We start from the raw sequence: 23,027 nt of genomic DNA on the forward strand, positions 1-23,027 counted from the left end.
GTAAAGAACTTGCAAAAAAAATATTCAAACAATTGGAAAAATGTAGCCTTTAGACAGATTTTTTTTTTTTTTTTAATAGCAAGAAGAGTCAATTTATTATTTTGTTAGAACTGAACTCTAATACTCTAAACACATTTCTAACAAAAGTTGTTTAGTTAACTTTATTTAGATACTCAAGTATTGGTTTAAACTTGTCCAAATGTTGTCCTAAGGTTCCAAATTGAATTTCTGAACAAACAATTTCACCTTCACAAAGTTGTGCAAATTTCCAGGTTGATTTTGTTGATATATTAGAGTTAAAGTGTTTTTAGAGGGGATATTGGATTTCTCTTTTTATCACTCCATAAATCAGAAAATACTGTCAACAGACAGAAAACAAACACATTTTCACCATGTTTTTAGGAGTAAAATGTTATATAAATCAGTGTGAATGAAATACGAACAAACCCCTCAGTAAAAACCTTCAGAATATAGAGAGGAATAAAACTCTAAGTTTTGGTGTATGTAAGTGCAGCTGAAGTGGAGAAACAAACTCATTTTGAGAAAATGGCTTGAATCTACTGAAGCAAATAGATAAAGTGTTAAAATAAAACTAGGTGAATGATATATAAACAAACCCTTCAGTAAAATCCTTCAGAATATAAATAGGAATAAAACTGTAAGATTTTTGTGTATGTAAGTGCTGCTAAAGTGGAGAAACAAATCCACAGCCTTTAAAGATACGCATTTTCACAGTGTTTTTAGGAAAAAATGTTGTATATATCAGTGTGAATGAAATATGAACAAACCCCTCAGTAAAAACCTTCAGAATATCGATGGGAATACAATTGTAAAGTTTGGTGTTTGAAAGTGCTGCTGAAGTTGAGAAAAAACTTTTAAAGATATGCATTGGAATTGAAATCAACAGATGCAAATAGATAAAGTGTTGAAGCATCAGTCTGTCGAGGTGGAGTCGGTCGCCACGGCGACACTCCGACCCTCTGAGAACAAACACAGAAACACACTCACACACTCTCAGCGCTGACCGGGGGAAGTGGCACTTAAACTTTACAAGAGAAACACACACACACATGCAGCAGCACACTGGGGCCTGTGTTCAGCTCAACGCCTTTGTTTGAACCCTCTCGTGTCCCCCTCCATTCACACAAACACACACACACACACACACACACAACAGCCCTCCATACATGCCTCTCTCTTTCTCTCTCACACACACACACACACACACACACACACACTACAGGCTACATACAGGGGGTCCAAAAGTCTGAATCTGGGAAATTCAGTGCCATTTAAATCTCTCAATAATCAGAACATTTGAGGAATTTGAACAATTCACTGCAAAAATGTATTGTATTCCTCACTATTTTTGTCTTGCTTTCCAGTACAAATATCTGAACATTCTAAAATCAAGATGCATTTATTTAAAGCTGCAGTCTGTAACTTTTTTTGTGTTAAAAATTTATAAGTGAGTACATCATGAGTCCATTTGCCAAACCGTGTTTTTGGCTTATCCTGAATCACTACAGTACAATTATAATAAGTTTTTATATTCGGACTATTTCAGACTGGTACTGGTGGAACCGCTGAGAAGTAGCCCGGTACCTGTGTGATTCGTCATAGACATAAACAGAGAGAAGTAGCTCCGGCTACAATGTTCTTCCGCAACACGCACGTAGTTCTGTTTATTAACCGCTAGAGCGCCAAAAGTTACGGACTGCAGCTTTAAAAAACCAACATGTCATAAGATATTAAGTCTTGTTTTCTGAAAAATCTCTCAAAATTAAGTGAGTTTAAGCATAAAACAAAAAAAAAAATCTGCTAATGGGGTCAGAATTTTATTTATTATTTTTTTTGTATTTAAATAAACATATTTACATGTACTGTAAAAAATGATGTGATAAATAAATCAGGGTAACATATGTTTCTCTATTATTTTAACCAGTGTTATTTTAGTATGATTATACTATATTTTTATTAATATTTTGAATTAGATTTTTTAATCTTTTTCTGCTTTCGTATTAATCTTAGTTAATTTTTTAATAATTGTGTAGTTTGTTTTTGTCATTTTTATAATTTTTGTTGTTTTTAAATGTAATTTTTTTAGGTATTTTAGTAGTAAACGGAATAAAAAAATGAGAAATGCTGTCTTGGAAACTAGCTGAAATAGAAACAAAAGTTTTTTATATTTTATTTTATTTCAGGTAACATTTATTTCATTTCAAGTAACAAAAATGTTTATTAATGATTTTAGTTTACTATAATAATGCTGATTTTATAAGATTCAACTTAATTTTTTAAGTCAGTTCAATATAATTTAAGTTGAAATGTCTTAACCAACAACATTTATTTGATTTTTTTTTATTTATTTTTTTATAATAATCTGTTGACATATATATTTTTTTAATGGTCTGATCTGAAATAAAATACATTTCCATTAAATGCAATATTAAAGTTTTATGTTTATTTATGGAATCATTAATGGAAATTTGCTCTGCAAGCATTTATTGTAGAATGAAGCATATCTATGTGGTCCCTCATTCTCTCCCCATTCAGTTCCCGATCGTCTGTCTTTTTCCCATCATGCTCTTCTCTCTGACCCGTCCCGAGCTGCCTGACACCGGCGGCCTCTCCTCACCTCTCTCTCCCGTACGAAACGCCTTCCTTCAGAGCGAGTTCACTTGTAAATGATGTGATTGTGGTCGATTCGACATAGTTCTTCTCTCGCATTCCCTCTTTATCTGGCTGCCCAGAAGAGGAAGTGAATATGGCGGGAATGTGAGGAAAGTTAAAGAGCAAACATCAAGAGCAACTTTCTGACCCAGAGGAGAGAGAGAGCCAGAGATGGACAGGAGATGTAAGGCGTTTTTCACGCTTTAAGAGCTCCTTTAGTTCGCTGCTGTCAGACGGAGACGATTGAGAGAAAAGCCGAGCGACTGAAAGCTCTTTCTCTGCACGCATTTCTCTCCGCATTTGCATGTAAAAGCTCGCGGACGGCGCTGAATGCTCCTCGCTTCCCCGGAGCCATGGAGACGGCAGAAAAGGTGCAAAATTCAGTCGGCTGAACTTAAAACGACTTTATTAAAGTGTCAGTGATCAGAGAGCGGACACAGAAGTGCTCAGTGTTCGCCCCGAACCGCCGTTACACGCTCAAAAAGCTTAATGACCTGCTAAGAGCATTACGCTCTAAAGACTTGTTGACGGAGACTCGATGCTCACGCCTTAAAAAAAAAGATTAATTTGCTGAAAATTGCAGGAATTTGACTGAAACACAAGAGCTTTTGTGTTGGAAGAGCCAGTGGGAAGTTTTAGATGCTACGCGCCTCACGAACGCTGCGTTCCCTTTCAATTAACTGGATTCGTTCCAATTAAACACATCTAGCCTTCCTGAATATTAAAAACAATCATGATTAATGCATTACTGTTTATATACAATCAAACTGAAAACTGAAAACATATTTTTGTAAATCTGACACAAAAATCTAAAAAAAACTTAATTTATTTTACTTCTGCTAGTTTCTTATTTTCATTTAGTTTAACTGGATGCACTGTACTAAAATAACTAAAACTGAAATAAAAATTAATAAACAACTATACAACAAAAATGAATAAAAATGACAAACACATCAAAATTACTAAAACTTTAATTAAAATGAACATGAAAGCAGAAAATATTAAAAGATATTCTGACTCAAAATATTAACACAAAATATAATAGTATAGCAATGATATTAAAATGACACTGTATACAATTGATAAATTAGATTCAAATGTTAGTTGCTATTTGATAAAAAAATTTCTAAACGTATTTGTCTTATTTTTCAGTAAAATATCTAAACATTCTATAATAAAGATACATTTACGTGAGAAGCAATATATATTTATATATAGCAATATATATATATATATATATATATATATATATATATATATATATATATATATATATATATATTTATTTATTTATTTATTTTTTTTTTGTAAATTGTGAAAAACAAACAAACAAAACAAGTATGTCAATTGGGGTCAGAAAAATAAAACTGATTTTCTCTTTGAATTAAGTTTATTTTTCTGACCAAATTGGCAGATATTTTTTTATCTTGTTTTTAATTATAAACTCATTTAATTTTGATTAAAAAAATATCAAAATGTATTGACTTTATGCTTAAAACAAGAACAAATATCTGGCAGTGGGGTAATAATACATAATATTGTTTTCCCTTTGAATTAAGTTTCTTTTTCTGACCACAATGGCAGATATTTGTTCTTGTTTTAAACAGAAACTCAAGGCTTAATATCTTATGTCATTTTACTTCAGTACATATATCTTTGATTTAAAGATGTTTAGATATTTGTACTGGAAAACAAGACAAAAATACTGAGGAAGAACATGTTTTGCGACGTAGAGGTTTTATTTTAATTGTTTTTTTCATACTATGATATTTCATATGTTTTACATAAAAAAAGCAGATACGACGCAGGAGGAAGAGCGTAGGAAACTTCATTGGTTCTTACATGCGTCGGCTTTGAAAAGATTGAAAAATGATTGATTATTCTTTGCACAAACCATCATATAACTACTGCAAGTTAACCACTTTATAGTACTAATATGGAGCTTTATGGTCACTATATACATTAAATAGTCCTAAATATAAAAGAAAGTTGAGAACATTTGGAAAATAACATCAATATTCCCACCCAAAAACTCATTGTTTTCTCTTCTAAATGTGTTACGTGAAAACGCCGTGGACAGAATAAATGGACATCTGAGGATCCGTGAAATGGGATAACAAACCCACACAATAACCCTCCACGCAAAGAGAAAGAGCGAGAAAAGGGATTGAGAATATCTTGCGAGGATGAAGATCAAACTCTTTGCGGGACGTCCTGGGGTTTCTCCGCTCTCCGTCGGCTTTGTGTAATTAATGAGTTTCTGATTTATGCACATAACTAACAACAAACAACATCATAAATAAAAAGCATCTCTAATGAAGCTCCTCATAATTACCCAAATGAGAGTCGTAACGAGCAGGAAAAACAGATGAAACGCGTCAACATCTCTGGAATTATGAAATATGAAAGATGCCTTCAGTCTTTAACTTTATATTGTTGTTTATGATGAGACGTGATTAAAGGCGACTCCATAAACCCAAAGACAGAGGGATGAGTTCACTAAAACCAGCAAACACACTGCAGAAAATAACAGAGATCTGGCAGCTGCTTCTAAACACAAAACTAATTGTGTTCCAGCCATTCTGCTTCAATGACACAAATAAACACGTCTAAATCTACATCTCACACAGAAACTCCCTATTAAATATCCCATCGTCTCATACAAACACACACAGACCACGGGAACAACGTCCAACACTAATGTTTGCTGAGAACAAACGCTCCAGTCAACATTTAAAGGAATAATTCACTCAGAAACCAAAAGCCTGTCATCATTTTCTTACCCTCATGTTGTTCTTAACAGTGCTACTTACTGTAAGTGCAATTACATACTATTAGATTGTTTACATTTTATTAAAACTGTATATAATATAGTCAAATATTTTATTAATATTCTAGAGTTAGTTTTTATATTTCTAAAATGCATAAATGCATATTTTAATATTTTCTATTTTAATATTTCTATGTTTTAGTAATGTTGTTGTGGTTTTGTCATTATTATTATTATTATTTTAAATTTCTTTTAAGTTATTTTAGTAAGTTAAACTGAATGCAAATGAGAAACATTGTTAAATTCTTTGTAAATATTTTATTTTGGTTAACGATTATATATTTTTTATTTTATGGTTTTAGTTTTAGTTCATTTCATTTATTTATATAGCACAAATAAACACAACAGGAGTTGACCACTGTGCTTTACAAAGTATAAAGCTAAGATACAAGATACAAAAGAAAGAAAGCAATAAGACATAATGAAAATAAAACATAATTAGGAATTGCTAATGGGTCGGGCCTTAACATAAGACTTTTTTTAGTTAACTATAACCCTGGGTTATAATGTCCATATAAGATGTTTAGCAGAATGTACATGAAAAGGAAAAGAAAAAGGATTTTAAAAATAATATAAAGCTATATTTAAACAAAGTAAAGTCTGCTGAGACTCTACAAAATAATGTTTTATTGCATAATGACAAATGTCTAGTAAATTTCACAATTACAAAGAAATGGCAAGTTACACACTGAATTAAATGTGAAATGTTGAAGTATTTTCTTGTATAGCATACTCCAATCATCTTTGTTTTATTTACAACTTGAAAATAATGCACTGTAAAACATGCTTTTTTGAAGAAATCATTTCAATTAAGCAAAATTCTCATTACCATCATGCAAAAAGCTAGTTTTGTGTGAAAATGTCATTACTCACTCATCTTTCCTTATACGCTGTAGTTGGAAATCTTATATGCATCTTTAATGTATCATCAAAACTGTCGTGACGCATCTCCACAATTACTTCATGAACAGAAGGCAAGATTTTCAGTGAATAACAACATAAGTGTAAGTATAGGGATTTAGTGCAGAGTCATAAAAACTACTGTTGAGACTTTAACAATGAATCTTTGATTGACGAAAGCACCTCAGAGATTCAGCTAAACATCTCCCTCTGCTATTGACTTAAGAACGAAACTCATACGGGTTTGGAACGACACGAGGGTGAGAAAATAATGACTGAATTTCCATTTTGGGCTGAAGTAACCCTCCAAACAGAGCTGTAGCCATGCAGCGATATTGAGTTATCTGAGCGAGCCGCCTGAGAATTCATATTCAACATCCAAGAGCCATATGGAAGACATTAGCATCTGTAAGCAGGTTTCTTTCGCTACAGCTCTAATTTTTCGAGGCTGTTTGAAGGATTTGGAGACACACAATCCTGGCGACTATGCAAACGCTGAAATAACATTCGCGGCTAATACAGTCACACACACACGTAATGCACAGGGCAGACGGGTCAGACGACAGATCAGCTCCAGATGAGCAATAACAGCCGACACACACCTAAAAACACCTGAAGCAGGTCTGAGATCAGGTTCAACAAGCGTCACGTGTAAACCGATCCAGACGCGAGGATGAAAAGCTAGCGTTACGATGGAGGCGTCTCACGTTACCACTCACAAATCAGATTAATTTAAGTGCTTAAACCTGATAATGCATTCACAATCTGTATATGTTTGAACCCAAAGAAGCGTTATTTTATAAAACAGTCACAACAGTTTTTTCAACTAAAACCATATTGTATCTAATCAGCAAATTAACGAGTTAACATGAAAAAAGTTATTAATAAAAGTTTTTTTTTTGTTTTTTTTTTAATTAGTAAAGTTTTTATTACTGTTATTACTGCATTTACCCTTTTTTCAATAAAAAAAATAAAGAAATTCCTTGAAATTTAAAATTACACATGAACACCAAAAAAAAAATTATGCAAATAATGCAAAATATTTATATAATTTTCTTTTTTTCAATATTAGTGAGAAGTTTTAATTGATTATATCATTGCTTTAAATTTATTAGAGCATATAATCTGAGGATTATCAGTTTTAACCCCATTGGAATTAATTGAATTTAATTAAATTCCTTTGAATTTCTAACTCGTGATTGCTCAAAAACAGTCCGAATTTATGAAACCTACATATTTCTGTCTAACAAAACAACATAAATATTACTCTGAAAAGTAAAAAAAAAAAAAAAAAATTATTAAATTAAATCAGATGAAAAAAAAGTGATAATTTTTCATCCTGCAATGGTTCATCAATAGATGTACATATTAATGTTCATCAACAAAATTCAGTCCCAAAGGTATGAGTGATTTGAGAAAAAGGCTAAATATATTTTACAAAAGTTTTCTGACACTAATAGAACTTTGTAGATCATTTTATAAAAAGTATTTTTGACACCTAATGGGACTCCGTACATTCCTAGCTCAAAATATCTCCTAAAAAATAAATGTAACACATATAAAAATAAATAAATAATGTTTATTTTGAGGGTCTTAAAGCATTTACAAGGTGCCATTATCTTACTAAAAACTACGCATTTATTAGACATTTTTATGTATCCAAATGTATTATGATTAAACCTGACAGACACACTTCACATGTCCGTGAATGGAAACATGAGAACGATGTAGAAAAATAATCGGCTGACCACAGGAGGAGACGTTAGCATGCATCTGGTTGCCGTGGCTCTGCCTGCAGAGAGGCATGATGGGAAATAATAAGCATGTCATGATTTGAGTCACATGGCTGTCAGTTGTCACACACACACAAAGACGACACGCAGAGACGACAAACATGCACGCACACACACACACACACACACACACACAGAGAGTTCACAAACACTCCCGGTCGTCTCACTGTGAACCACACAAACGCTTGTCAATTCATAATTCATAATCTCGAAGGACCGACCGAACACAAGTTCATATTAGGGCTGAGCAATTCATCGAAATAAAACTGAAATCGCAATAAATTTTTAGTATTATCTAGTGAAATAAACATATGCACGCTGTGTTTCAGAGCAGATCGCAGCACTGTGTTCATTTACAAGTGAGCGGCTCATGATCTGCTGTTTTCAGTGTCTCGGGTCGTAGTAAATGCATCTCTGCATCTGCTGTGAATTTGGCTTTTATTACACAAAGACCCATCATAATAATAATTATAATTATTATTATTAAATCCATTTTTTTTAAAAGGAATAGTACAAAAAGTAATATTTCCTACTTTATTTAATATTTGTAATTAATTATACAAATATGCATAATGATACATAATCAAATTAGAATTAAAAATGTATTTTGTTAATTGAAATAAAGCTCAAATAAAATTAGATTAAAAAAATTTAGATTATTATTAAATACTCGTTGTTTAATTGTACAGTACAAAAGCATTATTGCAATAATAAATGTTCTTATTTTATTAAATATTTGTAATTTAATTATGAAAATATGCATCATATTTGTAAACAATTATGCATTAAATATGCAATATGATTTTTTGGGGAAGTTAAATTCTGCAGCCCTAAAACCTTTTTTTTATCAGAAAAACTGTAATTATATATATATATATATCTTTCAACCCTAGTTCAGATTAAAAATATGGAATAATGATTACAATAGTGTTGTTGTTATTAAGATGCAAAACTTAAACTTAAAAACTTAAACGAAAATCAGAAATGTTGCATTTGCGACTAATTTAAAACAATAAAAAAACAGTAACTGAAATAAAAACTTAATAAAAAAAAAGAAAAAAAAAGGAAAATGAAAATATTAAAATGAAAGCTAATTTAAATATTAAAACAACACCATAATAGTACTCTAAACAGTACTACAATGACACTTATGAAGTAGTTGTATTCTAATCGCGTGTACTTTTGCCTCTTCATTCACTGCTGCTTCACCTGCACCGGGTCTGTGCCGCGGTTCAACAAGTTCATCTCTTCCTCAAGCGCTTTCCTTTTTCTTTTTGTATTTAGTATTGTGTCAATGAAGCATTTGAGTCCCTTAGACTCAAATCAACTCAATCGACTGAATTTACTCACAAAGTCACTTCCTGAAGCCTGACCCACAATCAGTGGCACAAACACACCCATAAATCACTGTCAGCCGTCAACACACACACACACACACACACACGCTCAGACAGACAGACAGAAAGACACAGTCATGCTGAGTTTGTAAGAGTGTAGCACAAAAACTCAAAAACACACGCAGCTGTTTTCAATTACGCAGCCAAACACACAAACACATGCGGCTGCCGCTGCTGTCTGCATACGACCACCATTCTCCGACTCTTTAAAATCAGACTATTACAGCAAACATCCGTTTCTATGAGCGCAAACAAATGCATTCGTTTCTCAGTGTAGATGTAAGAAAGATGCAGACAATATTAGATTTACTGCCGTTAGTGAAGTCAACCATCACTGCACTGCACAAAATCATGTTCTTCCGCAGGATTTCTGTCTTGTTTTCCGGCACAAATATCTGAATGTTCCTAAATCCGGATACATTTACTAAAGATGCAAAATGACTTGAGATATTAAGTCTTGTTTTCTGAGAAACTGATCAAAATTGAGTCAGTTTTGGCCTAAAACAAGATCAATGAGGCCAGAAAAATAATCTTGTTTTGTCCTTGAATTAAGTTTGATTTTTTGACTGCACTGACAGATATTTGTTCTTGTTTTAAGCATAAACACACTTCATTTTGATGCATTTTTCAGTTGATTTGAATACAGTTTTCAGAAAACCAGGCTTAATATCTCAAGTCGTTTTGCATCTCCAGTAAAATGCATCTTGATCTGAATGAAGTTTATCTTTCTGACACCACTGACAGACATTTGTTCTGGTTTTATTCATAAACTCACTTCATTTTCTCACTTACTGCTTCTCCAGTAAATGCATCTTGATTTAAGAATCTTTTGATGTTTGAACTGGAAAACAAGACAAAATACATCTTTTTTTGCACTGTATTAATACTCATAGAGATGCGATCAAACCTCTAACACTTCAGATTAGTTTAATACTTACTGTGGAATTGAAATGGATGGGAACTGCAATTCAAAAGTAGAATTAAAATGCACTGAAAATCAAAGAAATTCATGCAACAGTAATTTGTAACTAAAAAAGCTAAATTCATCAAGGCAAACCATACATTTTGAGACAACAATGCCTTGTTTGAAAGCTTTAAAAAAATTAAAAAAGAAAACTAGTGGACCAGGGTGGAAAAACACTCCATTTCCCAGAATGCATCAGCTGTGCGAGTCTCCCTGTCATCTCAACTTCCTGTGGATTGTGGCCTATTCAATTCAAATTCCAACTCATGAACCGAAGGAAAGACAATTCTGTGGTCAGATTTTCTCCAGATACCGAAGTCTCATCAAGCGATCTGAGCTGCTCTAAACTCTGTCTGGATGGTTTATGGGGGACATTTATGCTCCTCATACTTTGTGCATTAATTGCTGGCTATTATATTTGAGTATCTTCACTATAAACCGACTCACAAATGATTCAAAGACTCTTTCAGAACAACAGAAGTTGTTGATGGAAAATGAAATTACAGATAAAACCATAAAGACGTGACAAACTCACTGACATATTCTTAAAACTACATCTATGCATTTAGCAGATGCTTTTATCCAAATACTAAATCAGTGTTTTGGTCTTTTTTTTGCAGTTAAATATGTATATGTTTTTAAAGGAAAGATTAATTGCATAAGACATATTTTCAGAAAATAAATCTTAAATTATTTATATTTTTCTTACCTCAATGGCAAATTGTTTTAGGTATAAATCTAACAAAGTGTTGTTAGATTTATACCTAAAACAATTTGCCTTTGAGGTAAGAAAAATACACATCATTTAAATAATTTAAGATTTATTTTCTGAAATGGATTTATGCTTAAAACTAGGGGAAATATGTGCTTATGGCGTTAGAATAATACACAACATTTAGGATTTATTCTTTGAAAACAGTCTTACTGTCTTATGCAGTTAATGCAATAAATGTCTCTGCAGCTTCAGACCAGGGTTATTATAGTTAAAAGAAAATGACAAAACACAAAAAAATGACTAATACTTTAACAAAAATAAAAATAAAAATAATAAAAAAAACTATAATAGTATCTCACTGATAGTAAAACAACACTGATCACAGAAATTTAAATTCTTTTGAAATGCAAAACCCCATGCATTTGTGTGAACCGTCAGCTATCTGACTGACATGTAAGGCGTCCAAACACAGTTTTGTTTTGTCAAAATCCTAACTCAAACATAATAATGAGAGATATAGTATGCAGCTGAACTCAGCAGATATCAGCCGTGTCAGTTTAAACTTTCTCCACACCTTCAGCGCAGCACAATCCATGCCTGATTTCAGTGATTCACTTTCTCAAATCGCTTTCAGATGCAGTTCGGAGTAAACAAACCTCACCGAGAGAAACAATAGCACGTCATTACACTTAACCCGTTAATGCCTCGCCTCAAGTTACTCGCACAGGCATTCACAGGAACACAGTGCTGCTCTTCTGCCATGTTGCTGTTTTCCACATGAACGTGAATTTGGTGTTTTTTTCATTTTCACTTGCAAATCGCTAGTTAATTTTACAATAAATTACAAAGTAATGGCAAGTTTTGATGTAGCAAGGCTGAAATGGTAATGTCTTGTAAAACTTAAGTACATTAAACTTTTTTTTACAACTGAAAAAATAACTTTTTACAGTGCATATGTTTACTTTATTTGCCTGCTGTAAGTGATGTCCGTTTAACTTTAACCAAACTTACTCCTGCCCTCAAACTCAAACACATACTGTTGAGGTCAAAAGTTTACACCCCCCTTTCAGAATCTGCAAAATGTTAATCATTTTACCAAAATAAGAGGAATCATATAAAATGCATGTTGTTGTTTATTTAGTACCGAATTCTTTGGTTTTCCAGCAGTTTTGTGTATTTGAAACCTTTCCAACAGTGACTGTATGATTTTGAGATCCATCTTTTCACACTGAGGACGACTGAGGGACTCATACGCAGCTATTACAGAAGATTCAAACGCTCTCTGATGCTCCAGAAGGAAAAACCATGCATTAAGAGCCTTTATGCTTAAGAGCAAACTTTTGAACAGAATGAAGATGTGTACATTTTTCCTAAATATAATTTTATTTATTTATTTATTTTCATTTAGTACCTTCAGAGGCTACAGAAGATAGTTACATGTTTCCCAGAAGACAAAATAAGTTAAATTTACCCTGATCTTCAAATTCAGAAAGGTTTCACCTCTCGGCTCATAATGCATGGTTTTTCCTTCTGGAGCATCAGAGAGCGTTTGAATCTTCTGTAATAGCTGCGTATGAGTCCCTCAGTCGTCCTCAGTGTGAAAAGATGGATCTCAAAATCACACAGTCACTGTTGGAAAGGTTTCAAATACACAAAAATGCTGGAAAACCAAAGAATTTGTGGGAGCTGAAGGATTTTTCTGAAGTTTAACTGTTCAGGACAAACAAGGGACTCATGAACAACTATCACTAAACAAATAACAAAGCTGTGGATCATTCAGGGAACAACACAGTATTAATAATCACGGGGATGTAAACTTTTGAACAGGGTCATTTTTATAAATTCAACTATTATTTTCTCTTGTGGACTATAAACATCTTTTATGCAAAATATCTTATTCAGGTCAGCACCCTCTTATTTTGGTAAAATAATTAACATTTTGCAGATTCTGAAAGGAGGATGTAAACTTTTGATCTCAACTGTACAGCGGCTCTCAGGTGATTCTGACCGGCTACAGAAGCTTGTGCTGTTGCCGGGTTCACAGAGACACAGGTGTGATGCTCAGGTAGTGACGTACACACAGATACCGAGCCGAGAGGGGGAGCTAGAGAGAGAGAGACGGGTCTATCCATCCAAACCCTCATCCTCCCACCGCTAAACGAGAAAAGAGAGAAAGGGAGTAAAGAGGAAGAAGAGAGAGACGAGTAATCATCCCTAAATCAGTCATATGAGAGAAACCACACATACATTACAGCAGACAGACAGACTGACAGGAATAAAAGAAAAACATCAGAGAAAGAGCGAGAGAGAATATCAGAAAAGCACCGTGGGGTCACTATAGAACAACAGCAATACTGTTAAATACAATCATGCTGAAAGATTATCATATTCATTTACATCATACTACAAAGTACTTCAAATAATGTCCAAAAAAATAAAAATGTTCTGTAGAGTTGAGGTGAAGAGAGAAGTGATTTTACATAGGCTAGTCAGACGCAAACAAAATATACATTAAACTTCCATGTATGCAATATTATCATATGAAGTAAAAACATACTTGAAACCTATTAGAAATGTATATCTAGCTATATGTAACATAATACTCTTCATACAAGGCAATATACTTCATATACTACATTTCCAAATGGGATGATCAGTATGTTTTCCAGTAAAACATCTTAAAATCCTAAAATCAAATACAATTACTTGAGAAGCAACATTTTTATAAGATATCTAGACTTGTTTTATTGTTTTGTTTTGTTTTTTCTTTCAAGCATCAACTTAAGTAGGGTTGTATGATTTCTTAAGGATGTTTTTATTGGCAAACAAGAAGCGTACTAGTTAAGAAAACAAGTTAATTTGCATTGAAATTGTGAAGCCAAACAATCACACACACACACACACACACACACACACACACACACATTTACTTCCAAATGGGACATTGCATAGACTTCTAATGTTATATACAGATACTTATACATACTGTAAACAGAAAACTTCCTGCATTTTTACATTTCTAAAAAACTTACAATTGAGGACCTCATTTTTCCCCAAAATATGGTTAAGTTGGTACACACACACACACACACATAGAGTTTGAGCAGATCTAATGTCACCCACATCTGCTTTCATTGTCACTGCTGTACAGTATGATCTTCACTTCACATGGACACTCTGACACAACCTCAGAAGAGTTACTTCAGCACACCGTTAGCTGACACAAACGATGATACCCCCTCACAAAGCAAAGCAAAGCAAACCCAAACCATTTTGGCTTCAATTACGCTCACTCTCTTTCTCTCGGAATGGAGAGCAACGCCTCTCGGGAAGCTATTTTCAAGACTCTAACACAAAGCACATTTCATCACAGCAGCAGAGAACGAGAGAAAAAAAATCCACTTCATAAACGCGAATCATCAAGCCTGTAATAATATAACATTTTCGGTTCCAGTTGAAATTTCCAAAACACACACATATATAGAATCACATTTGTTTTTCATTTGAGCAGAGGCCTGCGCACACAAACCCACAAGCCCAGTGTAGAATTTCATCTGGTTCCTGCAGCCGAGAGTTTAACTCTATCCCTCGAGGGAGAGTTTAGCGGGAGCAACGCAGATGCGTCGCAATGTACCAACTGAACGTGCGGATTAAGTTTCACTTTTAGAGATTCCTCCTCTTACTCCACTCAGCCCCCTCTGAAAGGAAATTTCTATTCACTGAGACTTAGAGGGTCAGCTGAATTTAATGGTCACTTATTGCCTGTTCAGGCAAAGCTGGTGGCACAAAGCAGGGTCTCACGGACCACCCTGCTCCGACATCGCCCGGGGCGTTCAAACCCTGGCTAATTCCCCCGCTTACTCGGCGGGGGACAGGTATCTGAGACCCACACGCGGATCTCCACCACTCATTTCCCTTTTACCCTGCCTTTTCTTGGCCAGAAAATGATTACAATAAGAAAGAAACAAACAATCCCATCCTGTGGTTTCGTGTTATTAATATCTGCAATCACGCTGTCTGGGCGTCTGATTTGTTGAATTTGTCGCTGCTGATAAGAGAGATTAGTTCAGTCGCAGCGGGAACGCAAACCATCACATTTTACCCAGGGTTCCCCTCTCTTTGCACAGCGAGCGCTCTGCACTGAGATTAAGGCCTGCGCTCTCTCCGAGCTGAAACAATACAGCTAGCCTGCCAAAAAACAAAGCCCACATTCTCAAGTGCAAAGCAATTTATACTTAATACAACCCAGATCGTCTAAAAAAGAACAGGGGGGAAAAAAACAAGCAGGAACTTTAGTAATGCACGTACGGTTATCCAACACTCGCTCATATTTTCGCTCAGGTTTTTCCACCACATTCACACAAATGACTTAAGCACATGTTTCAGAATATGTTCCCATAGATTTCCTTTCGCACAATATGCAAGAGCCATCAAAATCACTGACACCCCAAAAAAAAAAAAACGTGATTACTCACCTCTGCATGCTGCGTTCTGGGTTGGCTGGCGTCGGCTTCGATGGCGTACACGTCTATCAAGTAGAGGTCCGAGCCTTGCTCCCTGTCCAGTTCTGCAGCTGTCTGGATCACCCCGGAGTGACGGCCGATGGTAAAAAGCCGGCCTGCGGCCTTCCCTCCGCTCCGGACCGAAACAATAAAAAACTCCACCTTGGTGCCAGTGCCACGAGGACTGGAGGCATCCAAAGAGATGACATTGGTTCCAGGCGGTTGGCCCTCCTTTAGAATAGTGATGTATTTGGGTTGGGAGAAGACCGGGCCATCCGTACCCTGAAGGATAATGGTCAGCTCCGTCCTTGAGGTCTTGCGATCCGTGCCGTGATCCGTAGCCGACACGGTCAGACTGTAGATGAGTTTTGAAGGAACGAGTTGAGAGGCGAGTCTGATATCTCCACTGTAACGGTCCATAATAAACGTATCTGAATCCCCCCTCACAAGTTCATACTCCACCTCTCCGTTCGCACCCTCGTCAGGGTCGAAAGCCACTACTGTTGTCAGAATGGAACCGATCACTATGTTAGATTCGGCCACTAGGGCATTCTGGGAGATAAATACGGGCACGTTGTCATTTTGGTCCGTCACCCATATGGTAACGTTTTTCAGAGCAAAACGACGGAACTCGACTGGCACGGCTTGGTCGGTTGCTTTGATGGTCAGCTCAAAGAGGTTGGAGAACTCTCGGTCTATCTCCTTGTTTGTATAGATCACTCCAGACGCGGGGTCGATGCGGAAATGCACACCCCTAGGAGTCTGCATGATGACGGAGTACTCCAGCTGGCCGTTGATGTCGGCATCCGTGTCGTGAGCAGTTATAGTCATGACAGAAGTGGAGAGAGGGAGGTTTTCAGGGATGGATTTGAAAATGTCACCCGGTGTAAAAACAGGAGGATTGTCATTAAAATCTCTCACGTGGATGATGACCGGAATGGAGGAAGACTTGGATGGCCTCCCGCTGTCTTTGGCTGTGATGTTAAGTTTGTATAGGGACTGCGTTTCGTAATCCAGTTTTTTGACCAGGAAAACGCTGCCAGTGTTGGGACTGATGCTAAAAGTGCCGTGGTTGTTGGTGGCGGAGATGCTGTATGTGATGTCGGCGTTGGATCCAGAGTCAGAGTCTGTGGCGGTTACGGAGGCGACCAGCTCTCCAATCCGCATGTTCTCCAACACATCCACTGTGATAGTTGTTTTGGGAAACGATGGAGTGTTATCGTTATCATCCAGAACACTGATGCTCAACACACAAGTGGATGAAAGAGGCACAATCCCAGAGTCCTCTGCCATAATTTTGAGAGAGTAAAAGGGTGTTGTCTCGTAGTCTAGTTTACCCACTAGAGTAACTTGACCAGAAGTGCTGTCAATGCTGAACTGTTTCTCCTCATTTCCCTCCACGATGTCGTAGCGAACAAGGCCATTTTTATTCTCGTCTACGTCTGAGGCCGAGACTCGGAGCAGCTGCGTCAAGTTCTGGGCGGATTCTGAGATTGAGGCCTGGTAAATGTCTTTGGTGAATTTCGGTGGGTTGTCGTTGATGTCCTGTATGTACACTTGAACTTTGGCCTGGTCTTTGAGAGGCTTGGGAAGACCCTGATCGGAGGATATGACAGTGAAACTGAACACTGCGGCGCCTCTCTGTCTCATAAGAGATTCGCGGTCGAGCTGTAGCGTGCTAGTCAATGCGCCCGACATAGCGTTCAGCTCGAAATTTGACTGCGGCGTTTCAAAGGAGTAACGAACCTCGCTGTTCGGCCCAAAGTCTTTATCCTCAGCGAAAACCAGCCCGACGAAAGAGCCTCGCTCCTGCTCTTCCTCGAAGCGGAACACATAATTTGTGCTGTTGAAAAGCGGACGGTTGTCATTGACATCGTCGAGAAGAATCGTCACATTAACGCTAGCGCTCAGCGGCTCGACGGCTCTATCTTTGGCCACCACTAATAAACTATACCGATCTTGAACTTCTCTATCCAAATCTGCTTTAATATACAACTGCCCGTCAGGGAAAATCCCAAAAACGTCATTTGTGTTTCCGCTTACGATGTCATACACAATTTCCCCATTGAGTCCAGAGTCTTTGTCGCTGGCCTCCACTTTAAAAAAGCGACTGTTAACCGGCTCGGATTCTAAAATGGTGACTTCATAAGAAAGCTGGTCGAAAACTGGCGTGTTGTCATTAACGTCGTACACACTGATGGTGAGAATGAGGCTGGAGGTGCGCTGAGGAACGCCGAGGTCGGAGGCCATGACCTCCACCTGGTAGGAGCTGGTGGTGACTTCTAAGGGGCCAGTGAGGGTGATCAATCCATGTCTTTCGTGGATATGAAACAAGCCTTTGGGGTTTTGTTTAAGGCTGTAAATGACCATACCATTGGTCCCCTCATCAGGATCCGAAGCTTTAGCTTGGAATATTTGATGTCCAGTGGCCCAGTTTTCGACAGCGCTGACATGCTCGACATTGTGAATGAAATGAGGGGCGTTATCGTTCAAATCCTTCACTGTGATATTAACTAAAGCTTCCCCTGTAATCTCCCCACCCCTCGCAATCACCCTGAGCTGGTAAAACGCCTGCTCTTCTCTGTCTATCAGACCTGAAGCTGTGATCTGCCCTGTGCTGCCTTTGATAGCAAACAGACCACGCTGATCCCCCGATGCGATCAAATAAGTGATATTTGTGTTCAGATCTACCGTGGTGGCCGACACGCTGCCAATAATGGTGTCAACGGCCACGTTCTCGAACATAACAAAGCTGTACTCTTTCTGACTGAACACGGGAGGGTTATCTTGTGTGTCCACAACAGTGACTGTGACTATAGCTTGCGTGTTTGAGCGCAAACCGCCTCCGTCCGTCGCGGTGACCTGCAGCTGATAAGCGGTTTTCTCCTCTCTGTCGAGTGGCACTAAGGTTGTAATTTTACCAGAGTTGCTGTTGATGTGAAACTTATACGAATCACCGGCAGTGATGGCATATTTTAAAGTGCCATTACGGCCGAGATCAGGGTCGGAAGCTGTTACACTAGTCACAAATGAGCCCGAAGGCTCGTTTTCTTTAATATTGGCAAAATACTGCACGGGGTAAAACACTGGATTGTTATCATTAACGTCCTTCAGTGTGATATTGACTTTGCAGATGGAGTAAAGGGGGGGCGTTCCTGCATCTGTGGCTTTGATGTGCAGCAGATAGGAGCTCTCTTCTTCTCTGTCTAACTCTGTGGCTGTACTCAACCGGCCTGATATTGCATCTAACCTGAACTTATTCTGAATGCTTACAGGGGTTTCAAGGTCAAATGAGAACCGGACCGTGCCATTGGCACCGAGATCCGAATCTGTGGCGGACAGAACCACAAGCTCGGATCCGGCTGGCGAATGCTCGACTAATGAAATGTGATATGTGCTTTGAGTGAAAGTGGGGACCTGATCGTTAACGTCGGTGATGTTCACTATTAATTTAGTGTAGGAGATTTTCGGCTGCAGGCCTTGGTCTTTGGCACTGATATTTAACACTATTTGAGAAGCTGTTTCCCTATCGAGCTCTGCTGCGCTGGTAACCAAACCGCTGTTCTCACTGATGGCAAACCAGCCCAAACTGTTTCCAGACACCAGTGAGTAGCGGAGATTGGCGTTCTGCCCGGAGTCTCCATCTGTGGCTGAGACCCCTTTAATGTAGCTGCCTTTAGGAATGTCCTCGCTTATGTCTACCCTATACACAGCTTCCTGAAATATGGGCGGATGGTCGTTAATATCATTCACAAATATAACCAGACTCGCAAAAGATGAGCGAGCGACAGGCCTGCCGTTATCTGACACTGAAACGGTGAGGTTGTAGGAGGAGATTCGCTCTCGGTCGAGCACACTGGCTACTTTGATTAGGCTCAGATTGGGGACGGGCGAACTGTGGACTTCAAAGTGTCTCTGTTCGTTTCCACCAAGTATAGAAACTGAAATATTACCATTAGCTGTGGACGAATCTGAATCTGAAACCGTTAATAGTGCCACTACAGTGCCCACCTGTGCATTCTCATCCACCGAAGCGAATTTGGATGTGGTTGGGAAGTATCGAAATTTAACTACGGGGTCATTGTCATTCACATCAAGCAGTTTTATAGTCGCTTCTGACCTGCCTGAGAGAGAAGGAACGCCATTGTCTACTGCATGGATAGTGAGGGAATACTCCTTCCTTGTCTCATAATCCAACCCCTCCTTTATAATCACAGTCCCAGCCTTAGGGTCTATCTGAAAAGGAGTTCCTTCATCTAAAACATATGTTATATCAGCATTTGCACCCTCGTCTAGATCTGTGGCTGTTATTTGCAAAACACTAGAGCCAATGGCAGCGTCCTCAAACACACTGGTCTGGTAATGATCCTGGTCAAAAGCAGGTGGGTTGTCGTTTATATCCTGAATGGTGACGTTTACCTGCAGATACCCAAACTTTTTAGGCTCTCCTTTGTCTTCCACTTGAATGAGGAGCTGGTAGAAGGGGGTTAATTCTCTGTCCAGCCCTCCCGTGGAGACCAAGTGCAGAAAAGCGCCCTCTCCGCTCGGATTGACGGTGATATCCAGACGAAACTTTCGCTGGTCGTTCCCGCTGACGATTCTGTAGGTGGTGTGATCCACTCCGTTACTCCCGATGTCCGCGTCCGTCGCGGTGTCCAGAATCACCTGACGCCCGCTGCTCGCGTCCTCTTTGAACGACACCACGATCGACGCGTCAGGAAACACCGGCGCGTTGTCGTTAATATCCAAAACCACGATGCGCACCTCGGTAGGGTAAGTGGGCTGGCTGGACAGAACCACCACATTAATGATGTTACTAGGCAAAACTTCTCTGTCGATCACGGAGGACGTGTAGATGACGCCCGTCGTGGCGTTGATGGAAAAAAGTTTGTGGTGTTCGCTGAATCTGTACGTAAAAGAGGGTTTGGTGTCGATGGTGCCCACATATGTGCCCACCGGCTGCTCCTCCAGAACCTCAAACTCCTGCCGAACTTGACTGGATAAAGAGTAGCGCGATAAAGTCCATAAAACGAACAAAATGAGGTGCAAAGTGTCTAGAGATCTACCTGAAAGCGCCATGATCACAGATCCAGTCAGGGTTTTTCCGAGCCTGATACATTCACCTCAGATTTGCAACATTGTATCCAAAAAAGCGGCGATCAAAGGAAATGTATCCAAAGCGCGCTCGCCGTTTCAAACAAACTTGAGGTAAAGTTCCGCTAAAGAGTTCCTAAAGAGAGCTGTAGATCCGCGGGGGTATCCTTAAAAATCCGTTTTAGGGAGGAGAATGGGTTCATTCGCTGTAAAATCCTGTCAGAATTCATCCAGCAAAACTTCGCGTTCCTCTCAGGATCATTATGATGATGATGATGATGATGGAGTTTCCATTGTGAGGAAAAGGAAAGTTCGCTACGATTAAATCCTCCTGAGAGTTTTTCCTCAAGGAAATAAAGCAGCACTAATGTTATCCCTGTGATTCTGATACGGGATGTCCCGCGGAATAACGGTGACCAAACTTCACTTTGCTGCCCTGACAGAGAACAAAAGCCCGAGTTGAGAAAACGCCAGCCCTCCTGTCTTGCCATTGGCTGTCTGTGCCTGACCCCGCCCCTCTCTGGCTCCCAGTTCTATTGTAAAGTCATCGACTCGGGCGTTGATTGGATGAGGCGGCTGTCAATCATCGCGTAGGCTGAATATTATAACAGAGTTGCGCTGCAGGTATTGAATGTACCGTTATGTGCCCACAATAACACCAACCCCTCATTTACATGCCTACTTTCTTTTTTATCAGTCTTTATAAGTATTTGAATACATTTATGTGTTTTTCAGCATATGTGTGAATGTTGCGTGTAATTTGTCACAATAATAATTTGTTATTATTAGTAATAACGTTTTTGTATGCCCAGTTTGATGAAATAAAAATATTTGTGTTTTGCCTGCAGATTTAAAAGATCTTTCTGTTTTTCAGATTCGAGTTAAATCACGCAATTTAAATATGATTTAATAATAATAAATAATGAATTTAAATAATAATAATAAATAATAGATGTAAAAATAATTTCCTTGCTATTATTTTTGACTTGTTTTACAGTCAAAATATCTAAATATTTTTAAATCAAGGTACATTTGCTTGAGAACCAAATTATTCATTAAGTCTTGTTTTCTGATAGATAAATAAACAAACAAACAAACAAACAAACAAACAAACATTAAGTGAGTTTATACTTAAAACAAGAACAAAATATATGTCAGTGCGGTCAGAAAAGTAAACTTAATTCAAAAGCAGATCATGATTATGTTTTTAACTCCACTGGCAGATATTTGTCAATTAATTTTAACAAATTGTACGGAAAACAAGGCTTTATATCTTATCCTGTATCACTTGTGAAGTAAATTTTGATTTAGGAATGTTTCAATATTTTACTAAAAAAATAAATAATGTATTTATTTGCAGCCTGTCTTGAAGTTTCTCGTGCTCTTTTGGGAAATGTCTTGAGTTTTATTGGTTTATTAACAAATTTCAGATGCAACAGTTTATCGATGGAAAGCTCATATGCAGATTCACAAGTGCGTAGCGCCACCTAGCGGTCATACAAAATAGTTTATCTGATGAAGTCCAGCGGTCAAAATAGCTTTATTTCATTTATTAATTGGTTAAATAAGCCTTCCCCTTCACATGACCCATTTCTCCGGAGAGTAGACGCTGATTTGTCTGTAGATGTCGGTATGACCGGATCGGTCGGTCAGTCGTTCCTCGGTAAAGCTGATTATCTGCAGTCTCTCAGCCCTCTTCCACTAATCTCTGTGTGTTCAATCCCTATCGTTATTCTGTTTGTGCTGATCTTTTAATTGGGCCCGATGCCTTGATGTTTGTTTCCTCTTTAATTAAAAACGTCTGCTGGGTCTGATGAGGCTAATTTTAGCGCATTAATGCAGCATTGATGCTCCACTGACCTACTTCAGGAACAAACAAGTACACAAGCGCCTCCGGAAGACTGCGAGACTTCGCCATTGATCTGAAGGCGATGGCTGGACAACTTTTAATTGATTTAAAATAAGAAATTAGGCCGCTTTGGGAAGAACTAACTAACCTCTCATGCAAACAGGCTGAAAGAAATGGCCTTCTGTCTGTCTATCTATAAGGGTTTACTTAAAAGTTAGTTTTCTTTAGCAGTGTTTTCCGTGTTTTCTACTTCAAAACTGTGATATACTAAGTAAATGATTTTATTTATTTATTTATTTTTTTTTGTCTG

The 23,027-nt window shown here is 37.7% G+C and overlaps 1 protein-coding gene across 1 annotated transcript in view; it reads right to left on the reverse strand.

Moving 5' to 3' along the window:
• The window catches only part of fat4 (FAT atypical cadherin 4), a 104,726-nt gene extending 83,514 nt beyond the window's left edge, over positions 1-21,212 (reverse strand). Inside the window, 1 exon segment of the mRNA XM_058797786.1 lies at positions 15,748-21,212. Coding sequence (XP_058653769.1) covers positions 15,748-20,853 — 5,106 coding nt within the window. The 5' untranslated portion in view covers positions 20,854-21,212.
• Positions 21,213-23,027: the final 1,815 nt, after the last annotated feature.

The sequence above is a fragment of the Onychostoma macrolepis genome, chromosome 14 (genome assembly GCF_012432095.1).
Source record: "Onychostoma macrolepis isolate SWU-2019 chromosome 14, ASM1243209v1, whole genome shotgun sequence".
NCBI classification, from domain to species: domain Eukaryota; kingdom Metazoa; phylum Chordata; class Actinopteri; order Cypriniformes; family Cyprinidae; genus Onychostoma; species Onychostoma macrolepis.